Source organism: Geotrypetes seraphini, chromosome 10 (genome assembly GCF_902459505.1).
Source record: "Geotrypetes seraphini chromosome 10, aGeoSer1.1, whole genome shotgun sequence".
Classification (NCBI taxonomy): domain Eukaryota; kingdom Metazoa; phylum Chordata; class Amphibia; order Gymnophiona; family Dermophiidae; genus Geotrypetes; species Geotrypetes seraphini.
The window spans coordinates 117,938,226-117,959,899 of record NC_047093.1 but is presented as its reverse complement, the minus strand read 5'-3'; the positions used below and the strand labels follow the sequence as shown (position 1 = coordinate 117,959,899).

Sequence of the window (21,674 nt, the reverse complement as noted above, 5' to 3'; positions counted from 1 at the left end):
TGTTGAGAAATCGGTTCCTCCACATGGCAATGTTTACCAGAAATGTAAAGTAGATGCACGGTGGAGGGGGAGGGAAGCAGTAGATGTTAGGGAAGGTTTGCAGCAAAGAAAGCTGACCAGCAGGTACTCCGGCTGGCAGCATGATGCCACTCCCAGGAGAGTGCCACCTGTGTAGATACACTGTGTCAGTCCCGTTATCACCGGGAATTTTTGGGGAGGTCCCTGTGCCCCTGTTTCGATGCCTATGAAATTAAGAGTCTATTCTGGCTAAAAGTGCATCTGAATATCTATCTAGATCAGATCTTCTCGTATCAGTTTTGTCCAGGGAGATTTAAAACATGTTTTTGTATAGCTATGTCAGCAGAAACTTAACCACTGGCTGGCAAAATTTTCAAACCCTGATCTGTGCATAGGAGCCAGTTCTGTGAGTGACAATGGGTTCTGAGCAAGCTCCTTCATTTTGTCCAAGGTGGGACAATTTGCAGTGGCATAGCGAGGGTAGGAGGTGCACCCTTCTCTCCGCCCACCCTGCTTCTTCCACCCCATGCCACACTTGTGCCCTCCCTTTCCCTTTCATTAAATCTTCGCCAGCATTGGCTTTCCCTTCCTGGCCCTGCAATCTGGAAGTGATTTCCAGAGGGGAGCTAGGCTAGCGCGAGCAGCAGGCCTGATAAGTTGCTCAAGCTGGTGAAGATTTAAAGAGGTATGGGGATGGGGGGAAGGGAGTGAGCAAGCATGGTACTGGTGGAGCATGGTGGCGGAGAGGTACTGGCAATCCCTCCAAAATGACAGCTGGGGCTGTCTGCACCCCAGCCCCCCCCCCTTTACTACGCCAGTGAAAATTTGTATTGAGTTTGACATACAAATCATTTTGAAATGCTGGCACTATGGCCCTGTGAATGTTTCAATAAGGTCTCTTAATTTAGCGAGTCAAATATATGTTGTAATTTCACATGCACAAATCTAGACAGATTGGGGGGATTTTAATCAACTGTTTACCTGGCTTAAATTTTGCTTTTAGGTGGATAAATCCAGAGAACATTTTCTTCCAGGTCACAGCAAGTTACCAATCAGTTACCTTTGAGCACTTTTTCCTTTTCCCCATTTCAGCAGGACTGGAAGAAGAGGCCACTGCTGGCCTTCCTCGTCTAGATCTTTTTTCTTACTGTAGAAAGTGCCACTAAGGGCTCCTTTTACAAAGGAGTGTTAGGGCCTTAATGCATGGAATAGTGTGCGCTAAACTGCCGTGCACGCTAGCCGCTACCGCCTCCTTTTAAGCAGGTGGTAACTTTTCAGTTAGCGCGCGCTAAAAATGCTAGCACACCTTAGTAAAAGGAGCCCTAAGTTTTATGTAGCCCTGGGTGAATATTATACACTGGAAGTAAGGTATAGGTATATATTCCCCATGAATGCAAATATATGGTGGTGTAAACATTTGGAGTTTACAGTTTAAAAATTACCAGTTCTACAAAAAGTGTGAATTTCTGACCTGTGTATATGTGTGCTGTTGCCTGCACCTGGATTTCAGACATTCAGTCACCTTTGAAACTGCCTTTGGTTTCTAGCAGTTTTCAGAAGACACAGGGATAATATGAAAAGCCAGTCTAACTCTTAAACTCCCTGGAGGATGGGCTCAGGAAAATGACATCACTCCGGAGGAGTCTTAAGCCCTAGCTCTGGGTGAGAAGTTGTCTTTTGGAAGTACGTCCCAACTGATCGCAGCAGAAAATTCAGATTTAGGTTTAGGTCTATCCTATACCAATAGACCTGGACTTTTGAACTTTGCAGCTGGATCTATTCAACAAGGAGGATCCTAGTGTATCTTAACTACCGTATTTTCACGTAGATAACGCGCACCCATGTAAAACGCGCACATGGGTATAGCATGCAGGAAACCAAAATATATGTTAAAAAAATTTTGTATACCGCACACACCCGTATACCGCGCATGCTGCCCCGACTCTCCCGTCGCCGCCCGACTCTCCTTTCGCCCGCCCCGACTCTCCTCTCCCCCTTGAAGTCCTGTCCCTACCCTGAAAGCCTGATGCCCCCCCTGACGTCCGATTCACCCCCCCCCGCAGGACCGCTTGCACCCCCACCCCGAAGGACCGCTCGCACGCACCCGCACCCCCATCCTGAAGGACCGCTCGCACCCCCACAGCCTCCCGACCCCCCCATCATGTAGAAGCTCCTACCGGTGTCCTGCTGCTTCCTCTTGGCGGTCCCGACCCTTCTGTGAGCCCTGCGCCTGCGCTGCTTCCTCTTTCGGCGGTCCCGCCCTTTCTCTGACATCAGAGAAAGGGTGGAACCACCGGAAGAGGAAGCAGCGCAGGCGCAGGGCTCACAGAAGGGCCGGGACCGCCAAGAGGAAGCAGCAGGACACAGGTAGGAGCTTCTACATGATGGGGGGGGTCGGGAGGCTGTGGGGGTGCGAGCGGTCCTTCAGGGTGGGGGTGCGGGTGCGGGTGGGAGTGTGTGCGAGTGATCCTTCGGGGTGGGGGTGCGGGTGCGTGCGAGCGGTCCTTCGGGGTGGGGTGCGAGCGGTTCTGCGGGGGGGTGAATCGGATGTCGGGGGGGAACTATGTAAAAAAAAATTTGTACAATGCGCTCACGCGTATAATGCGCAAGGTTATGCACGGTTTGCAAAATCGTGTATAACGCGCGCGTTATATGCGTGAAAATACGGTATTTACTTCTAATTTGGAATTTGTACACAAGTTTGGAGTTGTTGAAAGAAACTGTTACCATTCAAGCATATTACCTCTTGTGTTCTAAGGAGGTATTAAAGGTTTGAGTTATTCAGCAACTTACTTGTGTGGTCTAACATCGCTTGGAGAGCAAGTGGAAGTTTGGTGTGAAATGTGAAGCCCAAACCAAAAGAGTTAGTGCCTGCTATGGTCTTTAACAAATAAAATAACTTTATGTTCCCTCTGCCAGCATCCAGGAGAAACAGGGGATAACATTTATTTTGACTATTGATCTGTTAGGGCCTAGTTCATTACATATTTTCCCCATACAAAACACAGGCCCATAAACAAGAAATATATAGCACAAGTGAAAACAAACTAATGGAATAGATAATAGAAATGTAGTCTACGTACAGTGCAACCATATATTTTGAGTTTATTTACTGGAAAGGCAAGATTCAGCAACTTGCACGGAAAATCTAAATAAGCAGAACTATTAACTCTACAGTTGTTAGAACCATGCCTCATTAACTTTCTCTGTACTCTCACAAAGAATCCACAGTCAAGCACAAAATAAAGCTATTCCTACAACTACAGAAACTTAAACTCTGTCCTGTACTACAGAGGTTCAACCTTTTGGTTGTGTGAACTCCTTATGGATCTCCAATAAGTTCAGGGATGCCCAGTTGATCCCTCCCACTGTTTCCAAACCCTTCTCCCTGCCTTTTAGCAGAAAACTTGCAACCACTACTTTTCCTTATCTCCTTTCTTGTTCTTTTCTTCATCTAACTCTCTCTTCCTCTAGCCCCCCCGCTAGTCTCTTTCTTCTCTTTTTACCATTCTCCACCAATCTCTCATGCCATCTCTCTTTCCTCCTAGCCAGTGCCCACCAGTCTTTTTCTTTTCTCTTGCTCCCCCAAATCAGCCCCTCTCTCTTCCCCACCACCCTCTCTCCTCTAGTTAGTCCCAGCAGTCTTTTTCAAACCCCCCCCCCCCCACACACACACACACACCACCACCACTAGTCCTCTTCTCTCTCCAAAGCAAGTGGAATAGCCAGAAATCAATTTCAGGGTGGGTCAATAGATTGGATGGGTGGGCAACAGGGTTGACGATTTTTGGAAACAAAGAAAACCTACAATCTAATGCACCTTTGCCCTTCCCCTGCTCCAACTGTTCCCCATTCCCAATAACTTCAATGAAGGTAGCAGTGCAAGTTTTAATGACTACAGGACACCTTTATAAGAAAGAAGATTATAAAGTTTCAAGTTTCAAGTTTATTAGTGCATTTGATTAATCACCTATTAAAATTACTAGGCGATGTACATAATCCAATAAAATTAATAAAAAGAGGTTGACATTTAACAAAGATAAGAAGCTAATCTTTCCTTCTTGATCAATACCACTGAACAAATGAGATATAACAGAACAGCCCCTCAAATTCAGGATGGGACTGATGAGCCTGCTGCCAGAACCAAAGATCCAAATGCAGAATCCCCCTTGGCCACCACATCTAACCTGTAAAATTTATTTATTTAATTTGTTTGCTATCCTGTTCCCCCCAAAGAGCTCAGAACGGGTTCCAGGTTAATATACATAATATACAGTTAACAAGTTACAATTTGCTATAGTTACATTTCAAGGTTTTTTTTTAATACAAATGTTTATTCTAACTTGACACATATTGGGGATCTAATATCAATATACATAATTTACAGTTTACAGGTTAATTTGCCATAGTTACAGTGCAAGGTTTTTCAATACAAGTTTTTATCCTAACTGGACACATACTAGAGAGCAAACTTTGTAAAAGTATGCAAAGACCAAGTGGCAGCTCTACAAATCTCTTCTAGGGAAACCACAGAAGATTCTGTCCACGACAAAGCAGCACCTCATGTGTAGTGTGCCTTTACCGAAATGGGAGACCGTTTTCCAGCTCTAATATAGGCAGGGCAGGATTAACCAATAGGCCAAGTAGGCACGTGCCTAGGGCCCGAAATGGTCAGAGGGGCCCAATGAAGGAGGGCATCAACATTGTTTTTTCCAAACGGCGATGGGCCCCTCCAGCATCGATCGGCAACATGGGCTCCATCCCGATCAGCAACGCGGCCCCCCCCATCGACGGAAAGTAAGACAAGAAAACAACGTGGGTAAGAAAGACAACGGGAACTGTAATTGTACAAGCGGTGCTGCTTGCCCAAAGCTTCCCTCTGATGCAGCTTCCTGTTTCCGCCTGGGCGCATGGTGGGGTGGGGTGGGGCGGAGCAGGAGGGCACAGTGTACTTGTGTGCCTAGGGGCCCTTGACGAATTAATCCTGCCCTGAATATAGGTGGATGAAATTGTCAACCGAATCCATCTTGAAATGATAGCCTTTGAAGCTGGTCTGCATACAATTCTTAATATTAGAGCCTCTATTTCCTTCTTTGGTTAAGACTCAGATCAGGCTTTCTTCACCAAATGCTTTTCTCAAAGCCCGTCCAATTGTCTCCTCTCCAATATTTTTTTACCACCTCTTGTTCCTTCCTTTTTTGTCATGTTAGTCCCTCGTGGTCTCGTATCCCCTCCTTTTTATAAATTTTAATTGCTTGTACTGTGTTTTTGTTTAAATGCTTTTTAATGATTGTAAATTATCTAGATACTTTTTTGATAGCTGGTATATCAAAGAAATAATAAGAACATAAGAATTACCACTGCTGGGTCAGAACAGTGGTCCTTCGTTCCCAGCAGTTTGCTCACGCTGCTGCCCTTAGGTCAAAAACCAGTGCCCTTGTCCAGTAGGAACTTATCTAACTTTTTCTTAAAACCCTGAAGGGTGCTTTCCCCTATAACAGCCTCTGGAAGAGTGTTCCAGATTTCTACCACTCTCTGGGTGAAGAAGAACTTCCTTACATCTGTAAGGAATTTATCCTCTTTTAACTTTAGCGAGTGCCCTCTCATTCTCTTCACCGTGAAGAGGGTGAACAATCTCTCTTTCTCTACTAAGTCAATTCCCTTCAGCATCTTGAATGTTTTGATCATGTCCCCTCTCAGTCTCTTCTTTTCAAGGGAGAAGAGGCCCAGTTTCTCTAGCCTCTTATTGTACGGCAACTCATCCAGTCCCTTAACCAATTTTGTCGCTCTTCTCTGTAGTACTATATCCTTTTTCATGTACGGCGACCAGTGTTGGACGAAGTTTTCCAGGTGGGGGCGTACCATGGCTCGGTACAGTGGCATGATCTCTGATCTGTTTGTGATCCCCTTCTTAATCATTCCTAGCATTCTGTTGGCCTTTATCGCCGCTGCCGGTTTCATTGACTTGTCTACAAGTACTCCCAAGTCTCTTTCCTGGGGGCACTCTCCTAGTATAGCACCAGACATCCTGCATTCGTGCATATGATTTCTGTTACCGACATGCATCACCTTGCACTTGTCCATGTTGAACCTCATTTCCCATTTCACGGCCCATTCCTCGAGTGTGTGTATGTCTTGTTGTAGGTCTTGGCAATCCTTCTGTGTCCTCACTACTCTGAACAACTTTTATCCGCAAATTTAATCACCTCACTCGTGTCAATTTCTAGGTAGTTTATAAATATGTTGAATAGCCTGAGCACCAAACCTTGCGGCACTCCACTCGTGACGCTTTTCCAGTCCGAGTATTGTCCATTTACCCCCACTCTCTGTTTCCTATCCGCCAACCAGTTTTTAATCCACATGAGTATATCGCCCTCAATCCCATGGCTCACAATTTTTTGAAGTAGACCTTGTTGAATGCCTTCTGAAAATCTAGATATACGATGTCGACTGGGTCTCCCTTGTCTATCCGCCTATTTACTCCTCGAAGAAGTGCAGTAAGTTTGTCAAGCAAGATCTTCCTTTGCTGAAGCCGTGCTGGCTGGTCCTCAACAGTTTGTGTCCATCAAGATGATCGATGATGCGGTCCTTTAGCAGCGCCTCTACCATATTCCCTGGTACCGAAGTCAGACTCACTGGTCTGTAGTTTCCCGAATCCCCCCTCAAACCTTTCTTGAAGATCGGCGTAACATTCGCCACTTTCCAGTCTTCTGGAATCTTTCCTGATTGGATCAACAGATTGGCTATTAATTGAAGCAGTTCAGCTTTAACCCCTTTCAGTTCCTTGAAAACCCTCTGGTGGATGCCATCCTTCCTGGAGATTTATTGTTTTTAAGCCTATCAATCTGTCTGCATATCTCTTCTAGACTGACTGTCGACCCTGTCAGTTTCCCATCTTCATTTCCTGTGTATAGCCTATTAGCTTCTGGTATATTGGATATATCCTCGTCGGTAAATACAGATGCAAAAAATGTGTTCAGTTTGTCGGCGATAGCTTTGTCTTCCTTTAGTACTCCCTTCATTCCATGGTCATCCAGTGGCTCCACTGCTTCCTTCGTGGGTTGTTTCTCCTTAATATATCAAAAGAGCGGCTTAAAAATTTTTGCCTCCTTGGCTATTTTTTCCTCGTAGTCTCTTTTGGCCTCTCTTACCGCCTTAAGGCACTTAGAAACTTTACAGGCTGTCCCAACCAGCACAGATGATCCAACAAAGGAAAGTCATTCATGACTTTCAAGTACTGCAGCAAAAACTTGCGCACATCTAACGATTTCAACACTCTGTCTTGTTTGCTTGAACCTGAAAGTGAAAACGCCAGCAACCGCACTTCTAAGTTGATGTGGAAACTAGAAATACTTTTGGAAGAAAAGAGGGAATGGTGTGCAGAATCATGCTTTTTCCATAATCTGAAGAAAAGAAACTTTGCAGGTCAAAGCCTGAAGTTTGGACACTGTGCGAGCCAAGGCAATGGCCATTAGTAATACAGTTTTCATGGTAAAATCCATCAAAAAAGCACGGTCCAATGGTTCATAGGACGGACTTGCAAGTGACCTGTGTACTAGATTAAGATTCCAGGTTGGAAATGGCTGATGCAACGGAGGGCAGAGATGCAACACGCCCTCCAGGAATCTGACCTGTTCTGCCACGTATTTATCTAACAAGGGTATGTAGAAGTCACTTCCAACAAAGCTTCAGAGTAATATGGTTTTTATTGCCTAAACATCAAATAATACCAAATAATTCAGATAAACATCAGAGCATATACAAGATAGAAGCAGAAAATATCTATATACACCAAATAGAATACTACACCATGCCTGCCAGGTTCCTCTCCAATACTAATCGGGGAATCTAGGCGATCAAGGGAAAGGTACAGACACAGCTCCCAAGGCTGCAGCAAGATCCATTTTGGAACTGTCCCAGTGTTTCTTATATACCTTTTTCACACACTACCTTTGCCCTGTCTCACTGGAGGAAACAACACGTGTCCCTCTTATCTTTCAGCTGGGAGGTTAACTGCTGTTTGAACTTTATTCCTTATCCCAGTACACCAAGATGCTTAAGTGTTTACTAACAGATGGGCTCTTATCACAGTACACATGCCAAGATGCTGAAGTAAGTTGTCTCAGGGTAAACAAGGTTGAGGACAGCAGTCCAGCAGATGGGTGTGCCCAGTTTATGGGTTTAGCCAGGTCGAGGACAGACAGGAAACAGCACCCGCAGTATGCTCTTGGTAACAAAGTTCACATTGGTCAGGATGATAGCAAATAAGCAGACTTGAGGAGACATATCACATAGTCTGCTGAGTTCCAGTTACCCCCTGGTCATAGGCATAACATGACCACATCCAGATGAGCCACAAGAGAGACTTCCTGGGGCTTAGGACCAAAGCAGGATATCCTGGCTATCCAAACTCTAAGAGATCCCGTCTGCAAAACCCTTTTCCAGGCCTTCTTGAAGGAAAACAAGTATCACTGGAATTGACGTCAAGCTTGGGTTTTTGATCTTCTTAGTGCATCAGGTCTATAAACACCATCAAGCCTTAGCATGCGCTGCAACGGTCGACTTCTTCTTGCTTTGCAAGATGGTAGCACCCACTTCAGCTGAGTAGCCTTTGCACACTAAAGTCAAGAGTCAAGCTATAAGACCAAAGTGATCTGGATCCTGCAGGGTTATTGGTCCTTGCATGAGGAGGCATTAGTGGTAGGGAAGTCTGAGACCCCAATCGAGCCACAGACGAACCAGGTCCGATGCCATCATAGATAGGAATACCTAAGAGATATATAAAAAAGAAAAAGCCTTGCACATGGGATTACCAGATTTTCCAAATGGAAATGGAAAATCTGGACCCATGGCCCCGCCCCAGTCCCACCCCATTCTGTCCAGCCATGCCCCACCCCCCTTGGCCTGCACGAGCAACGAGCGACATCGAATGGCATTCATGCATGTGCTGGTGAGACACGATGATGGCATGCGCGAATGCCATCCCGACATTGCTCGTTGCCAGAAGCTTTTCAAACCTCGTACAAAGTGCCAGGTTTTGAAAAGCCATCCAGGGAAATCTGGACATCTGCTAATCCTACTTGCGCAGAAATGGGACTTCTCTACACATCTGAAATCACACTGCCACATTGATTCAAATAGTGTAATGTCAAACAACATCTCTCTGAAAATGAATAGCGATCCCACTGACAATTATCCTGCCCCAGTGCTTCAAGGGACATTTGGGAAAGTGGGGATGGGGGAAAACTATTGATCTCTCAAAGGTCTGTTGTTGTTCAAGCGCACTAGGTTTACCAGACTCTTCCTCTGACACCTCTTTCTGGACCCGTGCCTAGGAAGTGACGTCAGAGGAAGAGCCAATGCTGGTGCGAGTAGCAGGTTGGGGTTGCTGCTCATGCCCAGAACGTTAAAGATGCACTTGCAGCAGGAGGGGGGTGGGGGGCAGAGAAGAGGGTGGGGAAGGGGTGCCACTGCCCCAGGCGCCTCTCACTCTCACTAGGCCACTGCCTACATTTACAAGAAGACCATACACAGAAGTGCAAAAATCTTTTCAGACGCGAAGCTTTAGCACCAGGATACAGACTTCTGTAGTGCATGCATGATAGCTATCATAAGAAATAGACTTACTGTTATAATGAATGGGACAGTATTGATCATTTCCAAAATGAAGGGTATTCTTAAAATTTGTTCCCAGATATTTCCCTTTATAAAAAGAAAAGATAGTCAATCATATTTTATGAATGCAAAACGGTTTTTAAGCCTTTCTGAGGTGTTTATATACAACAAAATATCTGTACAAATTATTCAGATCAATATTCAAAAGCACTTATGTGGTCACCAGCATTGCCAACTACAGAAGTATTTTTGTTTTAAAAATTCATGGCAAAAATACCCTCAGCTACCAACAGTAAACACTTTCCATATAGATTTAGTGTTATTACTCATCTGGATAGTAATGAGCAGTGCTGGATATACATATTTTTAAAAAACTATGACCAGCATTTTTAAAACTAAAAAAATACTGATCACCAGAGCTGAATATCCACCCCTGTGCTTTCTGCAAGAACTCTCGGCAGCCAATTAGCTAGCGGCTCTGCATGTGCAGGAGCGAAGGAAGGTTGCTCCTGCCTTGGTTCATCACTGGACCACTAGGGATTCTAAAGGTATGCAGGGGAGGCGGGAGGGAGCTAAAAAAATTTTTTGAATCAGCTGGGATAGGAGGCAGGAGGCAGTTTCAAAATGGCGCTGAAGAGAGGAAACGCCTCCATGACGACATCACTTGAAAGGGAAATATTCATTCAGATAATGTTGTTCCACTCGATATAGTCATTTAAACCTCGAGGTTGAGCAGTCTAGAACTCAAAAATCCAGTACAGCTCTTGTGTAATGACGTTCAATAGTTAAAACCACGGAGGCATTTCCTCTCTTCAGCGCCATTTTGAAACTGCCTATGTACACAGTTTGCTGGGTGGCTTGCCAAAGCATAGCAAGCGATGCAAAGTGCTCTCAGTACATTTGCGGACGATACTAAGCTATTCAGAGTAGTGAAGACGCAGGAGGATTGCGATGATCTGCAAGGTGACATAAACATGCTTGAGAAATGGGCTGCAACATGGCAAATGAGGTTCAACATGGATAAGTGTAAGGTGATGCATGTCGGTAACAAAAATCTCATGCACGGATGTCTGGGGCTGTACTTAGAGAGACCTCCCAGGAAAGAAACTTGGGAGTTCTGATCGACATGTCAATGAAGCCGTCTATGCAATGTGCGGCGGCGGCGAAAAGGGTGAACAGAATGCTAGTAATGATTAAAAAGGGGATCACGAACAGATCGGAGAGGGTTATCATGCCGCTGTACCGGGCCATGGTGCGCCCTCACCTGGAATACTGCGTCCAGCACTGGTCGCCGTACATGAAGAAGGACACGGTACTACTCGAAAGGGTCCAGAGAAGAGCGACTAAAATAGTTAAGGGGCTGGAGGAGTTGCCATACAGTGAGAGATTGAAGAAACTGGGCCTCTTCTCCCTTGAAAAGAGGAGACTGAGAGGGGACTTGATCGAAACGTTCAAAATACTGAAGAGAATAGACTTAGTAGATAAAGACAGACTGTTCACCCTTTCCAAGGTAGGGAGAACGAGAGGGCACTCTCTAAAGTTGAAAGGGGATAGATTCCGTGCAAACATAAGGAAATTTTTCTTCACACAGAGAGTGATGGAAAACTGGAACGCTCTTCCGGAATCTGTTATAAGGGAAAACAAACTTCAGGGTTTCAAAACAAAGTTGGACAAGTTCTTGCAAAACTGGAATATACGCAGGTGAGGCTGGACTCATTTAGAGCACTGGTCTTTAACCTGAGGGCCACCGCGTGAGCGTACTACTGGGCAGGATGGACCACTGGTCTGACCCAGCAGCGGTAATTTTCATGTTCTTATGTTCTTACATGATGAAATGGAGCCCTGTCGGACTTATACAGCACCTGGATCATTTGGATTCTACAGCACGCAAATTCACTGTTGGCTTTATTGTATATTTCATCTCAGCAGATAAGTATTGTGTTTGGTTTCATCCTGTGATCCAGCATATTTGTGACTTTTCGAAACTTTGCCAATTGTGGCATAGGTAAAACTTTGGTCGCTGTACCACCCTTTCAATATGGAAACAGCGGATTTAATAAATTTATTATTTTTGCACTTTAATTGTATGTGCTCTCTTTAAATTCACATGACATTCACTAGGAATAGGGTCCTAGGATGTTTCACAGGTGATACCCTTTTGGGTATACCATTGTGGCAGCAGTGCCTTAGGGAGGTTTTCCAAGCAAGCTGTGAAAACTGAGGACCTTCCCTTACACATAATAATTATTCAGTTGTTTAGGGTTGATTGATTAATTGGATTGGTTATATCTGCTGCTCTCCATTTTTAATGGGATTTGGGAGATTTTTCAAACAGTAGGCATGGTTATGGACAGAGAATAGGCATGGGTGGGTTAGGCATCGTTAGATGTCTGACATAGGCACCACCAAATTAGGTGAGTGAAAAGCTGGCCTAATGGAGTGGTGCCTATGTCTAGGTTGCCTAGTGATGCCTAACCCCGCCTTTTATAAAACCATAGTGCGGTTTTTAGCACCAGCTGGAGCAGTAAGAGCTCCAATGCTCATAGAATTCCTATGAGCATTGGAACTCTTACCGCCATGGCTGGTGCTAAAAACTGTACCACGGTTTTGTAAAGGGGGGGGGGGGAGTTAAGTTTGCTTAGGCACCGCTAGGTCCGATTCTATAAATAGCGTCTAGTGGTGGACTGACAACAGTGCCGAACATTGCCTACAGTGTAGGTGTTGATGATTATCATTCTTCACGTAGTGAACAATATGATATTGGACTAGGCATGGCAGCTAGGTCTGTCTGGGAGCCAAGTGTTCATTTTCTGATTATTATGTGAACCACTGTGAACTTCTGAGAGATATTGGCAGTACACAACTATAACATAACATAACAATGTACTTATTAATCGCGTAACCAGGAGTTCAACGCGGTGTACAAAAGATTATTAACAATAAACATAATCTAGGAAATAGAATGAATCAGTTAACCCCGGTATTTAGCAAAAAGCTGTGTTCTAAAATGTGGATAAGAATGAGCTGTAAGCTGTAATGATCGAAATTCTTTGTCGTGGGAAGCTGCCTGAAAGCTAAAGTATGATTGAGAAGTTTCTTACTTTTGCAGCCTAGTACAGGGAGAAAACTAAACAAGGCATGGGTTTTCCTACTATGTTTATGTGAAGCTATAGAAAATCTATCAACCAAGTAGAGAGGGGCTGTACCATGTAAAGTCTTATAGCAAAAACAGCCCAACTTGAACAGTATCCGAGCTTCCACTGGCAGCCAGTGCTATTCACAATAGAATGCCGTGACATGGTCATACTTCTTCAGACCATAGATCAATTTGACTATAGATTGCATTGTATTGTATAGCACTTGAATATATTTCCAGAATATCATGCCGATTCTAGAATGTTGTTTGATTAAGACCTGGGCTTCAGTGTCTCCCTCTTTTGTTTTTTTAATTTTTAGTTTAATTTTGCTGGTTTTAACTTTATTTTGTTTCTTTCACCTACTTTATTTATAGTTTTATGTTGTTCTGTTCATTTTACTTTTAATTTTACCCTGGGCGAGTCAGAAAATCACTAACATTTTTGAATGTAGGAGTTTGACAGTTATAGAACCTAAAGACCTTGAACTATTAATCTTTAGCCGAGGCCTTATCTACCTGCGTTTGGTGATGGAAGGCTCACAGCTCTCCTTTTCTCTCTTTTGGATGCCAAGGTTGTGACTGTGAGTGGAGCGGCTACTGTGTTTGGGTCTAGTTCTGCCCTGCGCTCTCACTTCTTGTCTTCTGCTTGTTGGCTGCACTGTAGATGCCACTGCTTGCATTGGGCACTGAGTTGAAGTGGTTCTTGGGGACCGCAGCTTCCCTTTCATGCTGGCGGGACTGCGTTGTACCTGATGGCTGCAATGTTGGCACTTTCTTTCTGGCGCCGGAGATTGTTGTGCACCACTTTTCTGGCGGGCTGGGATCAAGGACAGTTGATGGAGGCTGTGTTGTTGGCTTGCATCGGTGGGGCCTGCCTGGATGGTGTGCAGTGGGTTGGTGACAGGATTGGATGGCCTTTCATGGCCTGCTTCTTCTTCCTGATTTCTTTATCTTCTGCTGTTGGGCCCAGTTTGCAACCGTTGATTCCTTCACCTCTGGCAGGGATGGCCCCACAGCCCACCATCACTTCTCTGTGTCGATCCTTCCTTGCAGATGTGGAGCTCTATGGACCGCACTGATGATTGGACTTAGCACCAAATTGGAATTTATTTTGCTCAATCTCCAATCTCTTAAACTTATTTGAATATTTTAATTTTATTCTTTTTATTTCTTTAATTTTTTTTAAATATTATTTGAATTGTACCTTTCCCTCACAATTCTTGGAATTTTGTTATATCTTTTCTATTTTAATAATTGTTTATTCAGGTATTTTAGCTACATTGTGAGCCTTCGGGACAGATATGGGAGTTCTAAGTACTTGTATTTTATTGTAAACCGCTTAGATCTGTAATATGCTTAAGCGGGATATCAAATGTTATTAAATCATAAAACATAAAATATAATCTAAGAGATTACAAAGAAATATATATTGGTACTAGATCCTCGGTATGTGTCATGTTAGGATAAAACTTGTATTGAAAAATCTTGAACTGTAACTATGACAAATTGTAAACTGTTAACTGTATATTATGCATGTTAAACATGTAACCCATTCTGAGCTCTTTGGGGAAAACAGTATAGAAAACAATAAGGATAATGTAATTTTTGGGTTTTTTTCCTCAGGTTTCCTTACACATCCAGGGTGGGGAGGGAGGGAGGGGGAGAGAGGAATATTTTGAGGGGTTAAAATATATGAGTATATTATTGTATTAAAAATGATTTAATGTATTAATAATGGATGATGGGGGGGTGGGAAATGGTTGTTTCATTTATATTTTGTGTATTAAGGTACATTTTATGCAAGCTTTTAATGTTATATTAGCTGTAATGCACTGCCAATGAATGAAAATTCAATAAAGTTTGGAAAAAAAGAAAATGAATAAATATGGGTCTATTTAATATGCTTTATTAATTTGGTGCATTGTTTTGATTATTTTGGCATATCATTTCCAGAGTATTATTCAGTGTGCAAATTACCATCAGTAGCAAAGATATTGGGGAGAGATAGCTGATACTCGTTCTTTGCTGTGTTCAAAAGTAACCCATAAGAACCTAAGAGCTGCCATATTAGGACAGACCAATGGTCCAGCAAGCCCAGGATCCTGTTTCAAACAGTAGCCAACCCAGATCACAAGTACTTGGCAAGATCTCAAAAGAGTAAAACAGAGTTTATGCTGTTTATCCTAAGATAAACAATGGATTTCCGCAAGCTCATCTTAATCATGGCTTATGGACTCTTCTTTTAGGAAATTATCCAAACCTTTTTTTAAATCCTGCTAACCGCTTTTGCCACATCCTTTGGTAATCAGTTCTAGAGTTTAATTACATACTGAGTAAACCAGTGAAGAAATATTTTCTAGGGGTCAGTCTGACATATAAGGCAATGTATCCCTTATTGGGAAGCACTGCCTTTTTTGGTAGATTGACCTCTAGTGTATGTCCCAAGAAACTGCTAAGGTCAAACACATTCAATTTCTCAAGATACGGTATGTGGTGGAAGTGGGGATGGATACCAGTGAATGCCTCCCTGGACCAGGTAAGGATATTTAATCCAGGAATTTGGGGGTGAGGGGTGGAGGGAGTTCTAGCAACACTGGAGACTTTCTTATCCAGGGCCAGATGCTAGATAGCCTCGAGTGGCAGGAGATAGGGTTGCCAGCATTTTCTTTTTTTAATGTTGCCCTTCTTGTAAGTAGAATTTGACAATTTCCCTGAAGTTTAATGCAAGAACATCAAAACTGTCATACTAAGTTTGATGGTCTATCTAAGCCAGCATTCTGTTTCTAATACCGCGTTTCCCCCAAAATAAGACAGTGTCTTATATTAATTTTGGGTCCAAAAAATGCATTAGGGCTTATTTTTTGGAGATGTCATTATTTTTTTTTTCATGTACGACAATCATCTCTCCCTTCCTTTCCTCCACCCCAATTCTTCTTCTTTCCTTTCTCTCCCCTCCCCAAGTCAAGCATCTTTCCTCCCGTCTCATCCATCCCGTTATGCAGCATCTTTCTATTCCTCCCTGCAGCAGAACCCCACCGACCTTCCCACCATGAGACTGACATACCTCTGCTCCAAGGCCTCCAAAAACAGCAGCAGTGACAGTGCTCTGAAAGGGCTGCTTCGTGGTCTTCACTGACAGGGCCAGGCCTTCCCTTTGCAGCATCTTTCTATCCCTTTCTCCCATCCCTCTGTGCAGCAGAACCCCACTGACCCCCCACTGTGATTGCGGCAGAGGAAAGCCCCAGCGGGGAAGACCACGAAGCAGCCCGTTCAGAGTGTTGCTGCCGATGCTGCTTTGGGAGGCCTCGGAGTGGAGGTATGTCAGGTCTCACTGAGATGGGGGGGGTCACTGAATTGACGAGCCTGATTTTTTTTGGGTGAATCGGGCAACACTAGTGTCAGGGATGGAGTCAGGGAGTGTCAGGGACATTCAGGTGTCAATCTTAACCAGGACTTATTTTTGGCATAGGTCTTATTTTCGGGGAAACAGGGCAGTTAGTATCTGGCAGAACAGCATTGAGATCATTAAAATGTGTTTTAATGCATTAGCCTAAATTGCCAGTTGTAGTCCCTGAACAAATCACTTGAAGTATGTTATGGATATACTATAGCTATGGTTTATGAATATGGAGAGACAATTAATTATGTATTTGGGTTACCACTATATAAGATTATACCCAGAAAAGTTAAATGTCAACCCATTAGTCTGCTTTTCTAGCAGGCCAACTCTGTGCTCTTTCAACCAGGTCATTAATCTTTTCTGCCATCATGTCCTTCTGCCACCTCAGAACCACTATTATTTTCTTGAAGCTTCACTTCTTTGGAATACTCTGTCTTTCTTTCCATTAATATGGTTGCATCAGTGCTAAATTTTAAAACTGAAATCAAGACAACTTTAGAACTATGCAGCTTTATGCATTTACATATGACTCATTTGTTTTTTGTTCTTTTCTGCCCATAGTAGAAACCACTTTTTAAAATTGTTCCCCAGAAGTAACATAAATAAATAAATAAGCATTTATAAACCTTTTAACTACTACATTCACATTCTAAAAGTAAAACCAAAAGCAGCCTACCTTATAACTTAGATAACTCAGCAACATTGTTTCCAATAGACTTATCACTGCCACTGTAACCTGAGGAGAAAACATTGGATGAATCTATGGATTCCATCATAATGCCATCTCAAATATATGTTTAAAATGAATTAAAAGCAGGGTTTTTGGTTTCTTATAGTTAGTAGAAAAAACTAAAATAGTCCTAATTTTCATCTTATGTATCTGTGTGCATAATCTGTAAATAAGCCATTTGGTTAAACCAAGAGAGAGTAAAAAGAACTGAGGGCAGGATTTAAAAAAAACCCACGTTAAAAAAGTGATGGTCTGCTACCACAGCCATTTTGATACCGAATCTTAAAACCCGAGACATTCTTTAAAAATCACGCATGCAAATAAGATTGGTGAACAGCAGCGAAGATTTCCTACATTTACATGTGCCCATCTCTGATGGGCACATGCACAGAAAAACGCCATAAAAAACAAATACTTTTTAAATTTATTATAATACCCTTTTTGAGTAGCAATTATGCTTTCCATTTTATAAATGTGACACAACAAATTCCACCAAAAGGTATAATTTAATCTACTGCAGTTTTTCCAATTACTTATGATATTTTGAATGGCGACCCCTGTCATAATCAATAAAAGTTTATTGTTGTTTGATGAAATCTGACTCCTTGTTCTCATTGTTGTACCAAATATCTCTTCCCCCCCCCTTATACACACAAAAATTACAGTCAGCAATAAAGGTGAAGGAAGCCATAAAAGAAAAGAAGGACTCTTTCAAAATATGGAAATGCACGAAGACAACCGAAGCCTGGAACAAACATAAAGATGAGCAGAAGAAATGTCACAAAGCGGTGAGGGATGCAAAACAGGACTATGAGGAAAAAATAGCCCGGGAGGCCAAAAACTTCAAGCCCTTTTTTAGATACGTGAAGGGGAAAAAACCTGCAAAAGAGGCAGTGGGACCCCTGGACGACAAGGGAATAAAAGGGTACATCAAGGAAGATAAACAAATCGCAGACAAACTAAATTCCTTCTTTGCCTCCGTCTTTACGAAGGAGGACACCTCAACAATACCTGAAGCGGAGAAACTGTTTACAGGAGAAATAGAGGACAGCCTCACCACAGTTGAAGTGAACTTGGATCAGATATACTACCAGATCGACAAACTTAAAAGTGACAAATCCCCTGGACCGGATGAAATTCACCCGAGAGTCTTGAAGGAATTGAAGGTTGAAATCGGAGAGTTATTGCAAAAACTTGCAAACCTGTCAATCAGAACTGGACAGATACCAGACGACTGGAAGAAAGCAAACGTCACACCAATTTTCAAAAAAGGATCGAGAGGAGAACCGGGCAACTATAGACCTGTGAGTCTTACGTCTGTCCCCGGCAAGATGATTGAATCACTGATCAAGGATAGCATAGTTCAGCACTTGGACACACACGACTTGATGAAACCCAGTCAACATGGATTCAGGAAAGGGAAATCGTGTTTGACGAATTTACTCCAATTCTTTGAGACCGTGAACGAGCAAATTGATAGTGGAAAGCCGGTGGACATAATATACTTGGATTTCCAGAAAGCGTTCGACAAAGTTCCACACGAAAGACTTCTCAGGAAACTACAAAGCCATGGCATAGAGGGAGATATACAAAGATGGATAGGCAAATGGCTGGAAAACCGAAAGCAGAGAGTGGGCATAAATGGGAAGTTCTCTGACTGGGAGAAAGTGACTAGTGGTGTACCCCAGGGCTCGGTACTTGGGCCGATCCTTTTTAATATTTATATCAATGACTTGGAAAACGGAACATCCAGTGAGATCATCAAGTTTGCAGACGACACAAAACTCTGCCGGGCAATCAGATCGCAGGAGGATAGTGAGGAACTCCAGAGCGATTTGTGTCGGTTAGAAAAATGGGCGGAGAAATGGCAAATGAGGTTCAACGTGGAGAAATGCAAGGTAATGCATTTAGGCAGTAAGAATAAGGAATACGAGTACAAAATGACAGGTGCAACTCTGGGAAAAAGTGAACAAGAAAGAGACCTGGGTGTACTGATAGATAGGACCCTGAAGCCGTCGGCACAATGCGCGGCAGCGGCAAAGAAGGCAAATAGAATGTTGGGCATGATAAAGAAAGGAATCTCGAGTAGATCGGAGAAAGTAATAATGCCGCTTTATAGGGCAATGGTCAGACCTCACTTGGAATACTGCGTCCAACATTGGTCTCCCTACCTAAAGAAGGATATAAAACTGCTGGAGAGGGTGCAGAGACGAGCAACTAAACTAGTGAAGGGTATGGAGAAACTGGAATATGAGGATCGACTTAAAACACTGGGATTGTTCTCCCTTGAGAAAAGGAGACTGCGGGGGGATATGATCGAGACCTTCAAAATACTGAAAGGAATCGACAAAATAGAGCAGAGAAGATTATTTACATTGTCCAATTTGACACGGACAAGAGGACATGAAATGAAGCTAAGGGGGGACAAGTTCAGGACTAATGTCAGGAAGTTCTGCTTCACACAGAGTGGTGGACATCTGGAATACTCTCCCAGGGGAGATTATTGCGGAATCGACAGTCCCAGGCTTCAAAAGCAAACTAGATGCATATCTCCTTGAGAAAGGCATATAAAGATATGGTGGCTATAAATAAACCAGGTGTATACCTGGCGGGGCCTCCGCGTGTGCGGATCGCCGGACTTGATGGACCGAAGGTCTGATCCGGAGATGGCGCTTCTTATGTTCTTATGTTCTTATGTACCCTGGATGTATATAATCAAAGGGCTAAATCAATAATCACTCCTCACAGAATTTTGTCAATGGTTCCCAAACATCCTTAAATTTTCTATAATGTCCCAGTTGTATGGCCATCATACATTCCAGTTTAAAAGTGTGGCTTAAAGATTCCCACCAGAAATTATAATTTAATCGGTCCCAGTTTTTCCAGTTCTTCAAAATAAGTTGTATGGCAACTCCTGTCATAATAAAGAGAAGTTTGTTGTTATGGGAAGTTATTGGGCTTTTAGCCCTCATTAACGTGCCAAATAGCACTGTATCATATGTCAATCCCACTGGAGCTTCCAGTATTCTATTGATTTGACTTCAAATGGATCGCCAAAAGCTAAGAATCAAGGGACAAAAGAAGAGCAGATGATCCATTGTCTCTATATCGAGATGACAGTGCCAGCATCTATTCGACCTAGAACTATCTACTTTTTGCAATCTAACAGGGGTCCAAAAACTTCTATGTAACAAAAAAAAAAAAAACAAGTTTGTCTCATAGATGCTGACCCTGTACATCTCATCCTCCAAGTCCAAATTCATGACCATTGAGACACAAAAATCTGCTATTTTATCTCCATGCTCCAAATGTCTCTAAGACTAGTTTTTGGTTTCTTATTCATATAACCAGATATTAATTTATACCACTGAGCGGCCTGATGTCCTAGGAAATCTGTCTGGAAGCATAGGACCAGCAAGCTATACAGATTTTTTAGATTTCGCCAATCAGGGAACCCCTTCTGAATGGCTTGCTTCAACTGCAATCATTTATAAACTTGAGACTTTGCTATGCCAAATGATTGTTGAAGTCATGAAAAATCTAGCATTTTCCCATCTGATAAACATCATCTAATGTACATATACCTGCCTGCATCCAATGCTTCCAGAAGATCTTAGACTCACCAATTTGAATCTTGGAGTTTAGCCATAAGGAATGATACTTAGACTTCTCTACTGGAACATCTGTAAAGTTGTTAATAAATTTCAAAGTTTTCCAGGTGTCAAATAAAATACTATTGTCCTTAACATATCTAGATAAATTGATACTTAAAAGATGACACAATCGCATTGGAGACATGAGTTGCCATTCTAAGTAAAGTCAATCAGGGAGATGTTCCATGAGCTCAGGAAGGATCCAGTACATACCCTGACACAGTATATAGGCCTGATGGTACCTATAAAAATTGGGTAAATTTACCCCACATGCTGCAATTGGTTTTTGTAAAGATACTAAAGCAATTTTCGCAGTTTTACCCAGTCAAAAGAATACTATTTAATTTCTTGTAAAAGGACCCCTGGAAAAACACTGGTAACATGTCCATTTGGTAGCATACCACAGGCAAAATCATCATCTTAACCGTTTGAACTCTCCCCCACCAAGACAGATGCAATGGGTTCCATTGCTCACACATTTCTGTGACCTTCAGTAATAAGGATTTTCTACATTTACTTTCATCGTCTCTTCCAGTGTTTTTTGAATCCAAATACCTAAATATTTTATACCCTCTTCCTTCCAAAGAAAAGGGAATGTATCAAATAATCCTTTTGGACAGTGTACATTTAGTGGAAGAACCTCCGATTTACTCCAATTTATTTTATATTCAGAAAATTTGCCAAATCGGTCAATCAAATCCAGTAAATGCGGGATGGAAGTTTCAGGATTCCTCAAATGAAGAAAAATATCATCTGCATACACAGAGACTTTATATTCCCGACCTGCATAAGGAATACTCTGCATCTCCTTTGCCTGTTGAATAGCCAATAGCAAGGGTTCTAGTACAATGTCAAAAAGCAAAGGAGATAATGGACACCCTTGTCCAACTCCCCTCTCCAGAAAAAAAACGTTCTGAAAAACTATTTTAATAAATAATCTGGCAGAAGGGGAATGTTACAAGGTTTGAATCATTTGTATAAATCCGGAACCAATACCAAACCAATCCAAGAGTGTTCCAGATTTCTACCACTTTCTGGGTGAAGAAGAACTTCCTTACATTTGTACGGAATCTATCCCCTTTTAACTTTAGCGAGTGCCCTCTCGTTCTCTTCACCTTAAAG

General features: G+C 42.7%; 1 protein-coding gene across 1 annotated transcript in view; it reads right to left on the bottom strand.

The window, feature by feature from the left end:
- Positions 1-21,674, bottom strand: part of LOC117368550 (potassium channel subfamily T member 2-like) — a 437,966-nt gene that overhangs the window by 214,604 nt on the left and 201,688 nt on the right. Inside the window, exons 6-7 of the mRNA XM_033962282.1 lie at positions 16,846-16,905; positions 9,646-9,720 (exon numbers count right to left, since the gene is read on the bottom strand). Of these exons, the coding sequence (XP_033818173.1) occupies positions 9,646-9,720; positions 16,846-16,905 (135 nt within the window). The remainder of the gene's footprint in view (positions 1-9,645; positions 9,721-16,845; positions 16,906-21,674) is intronic.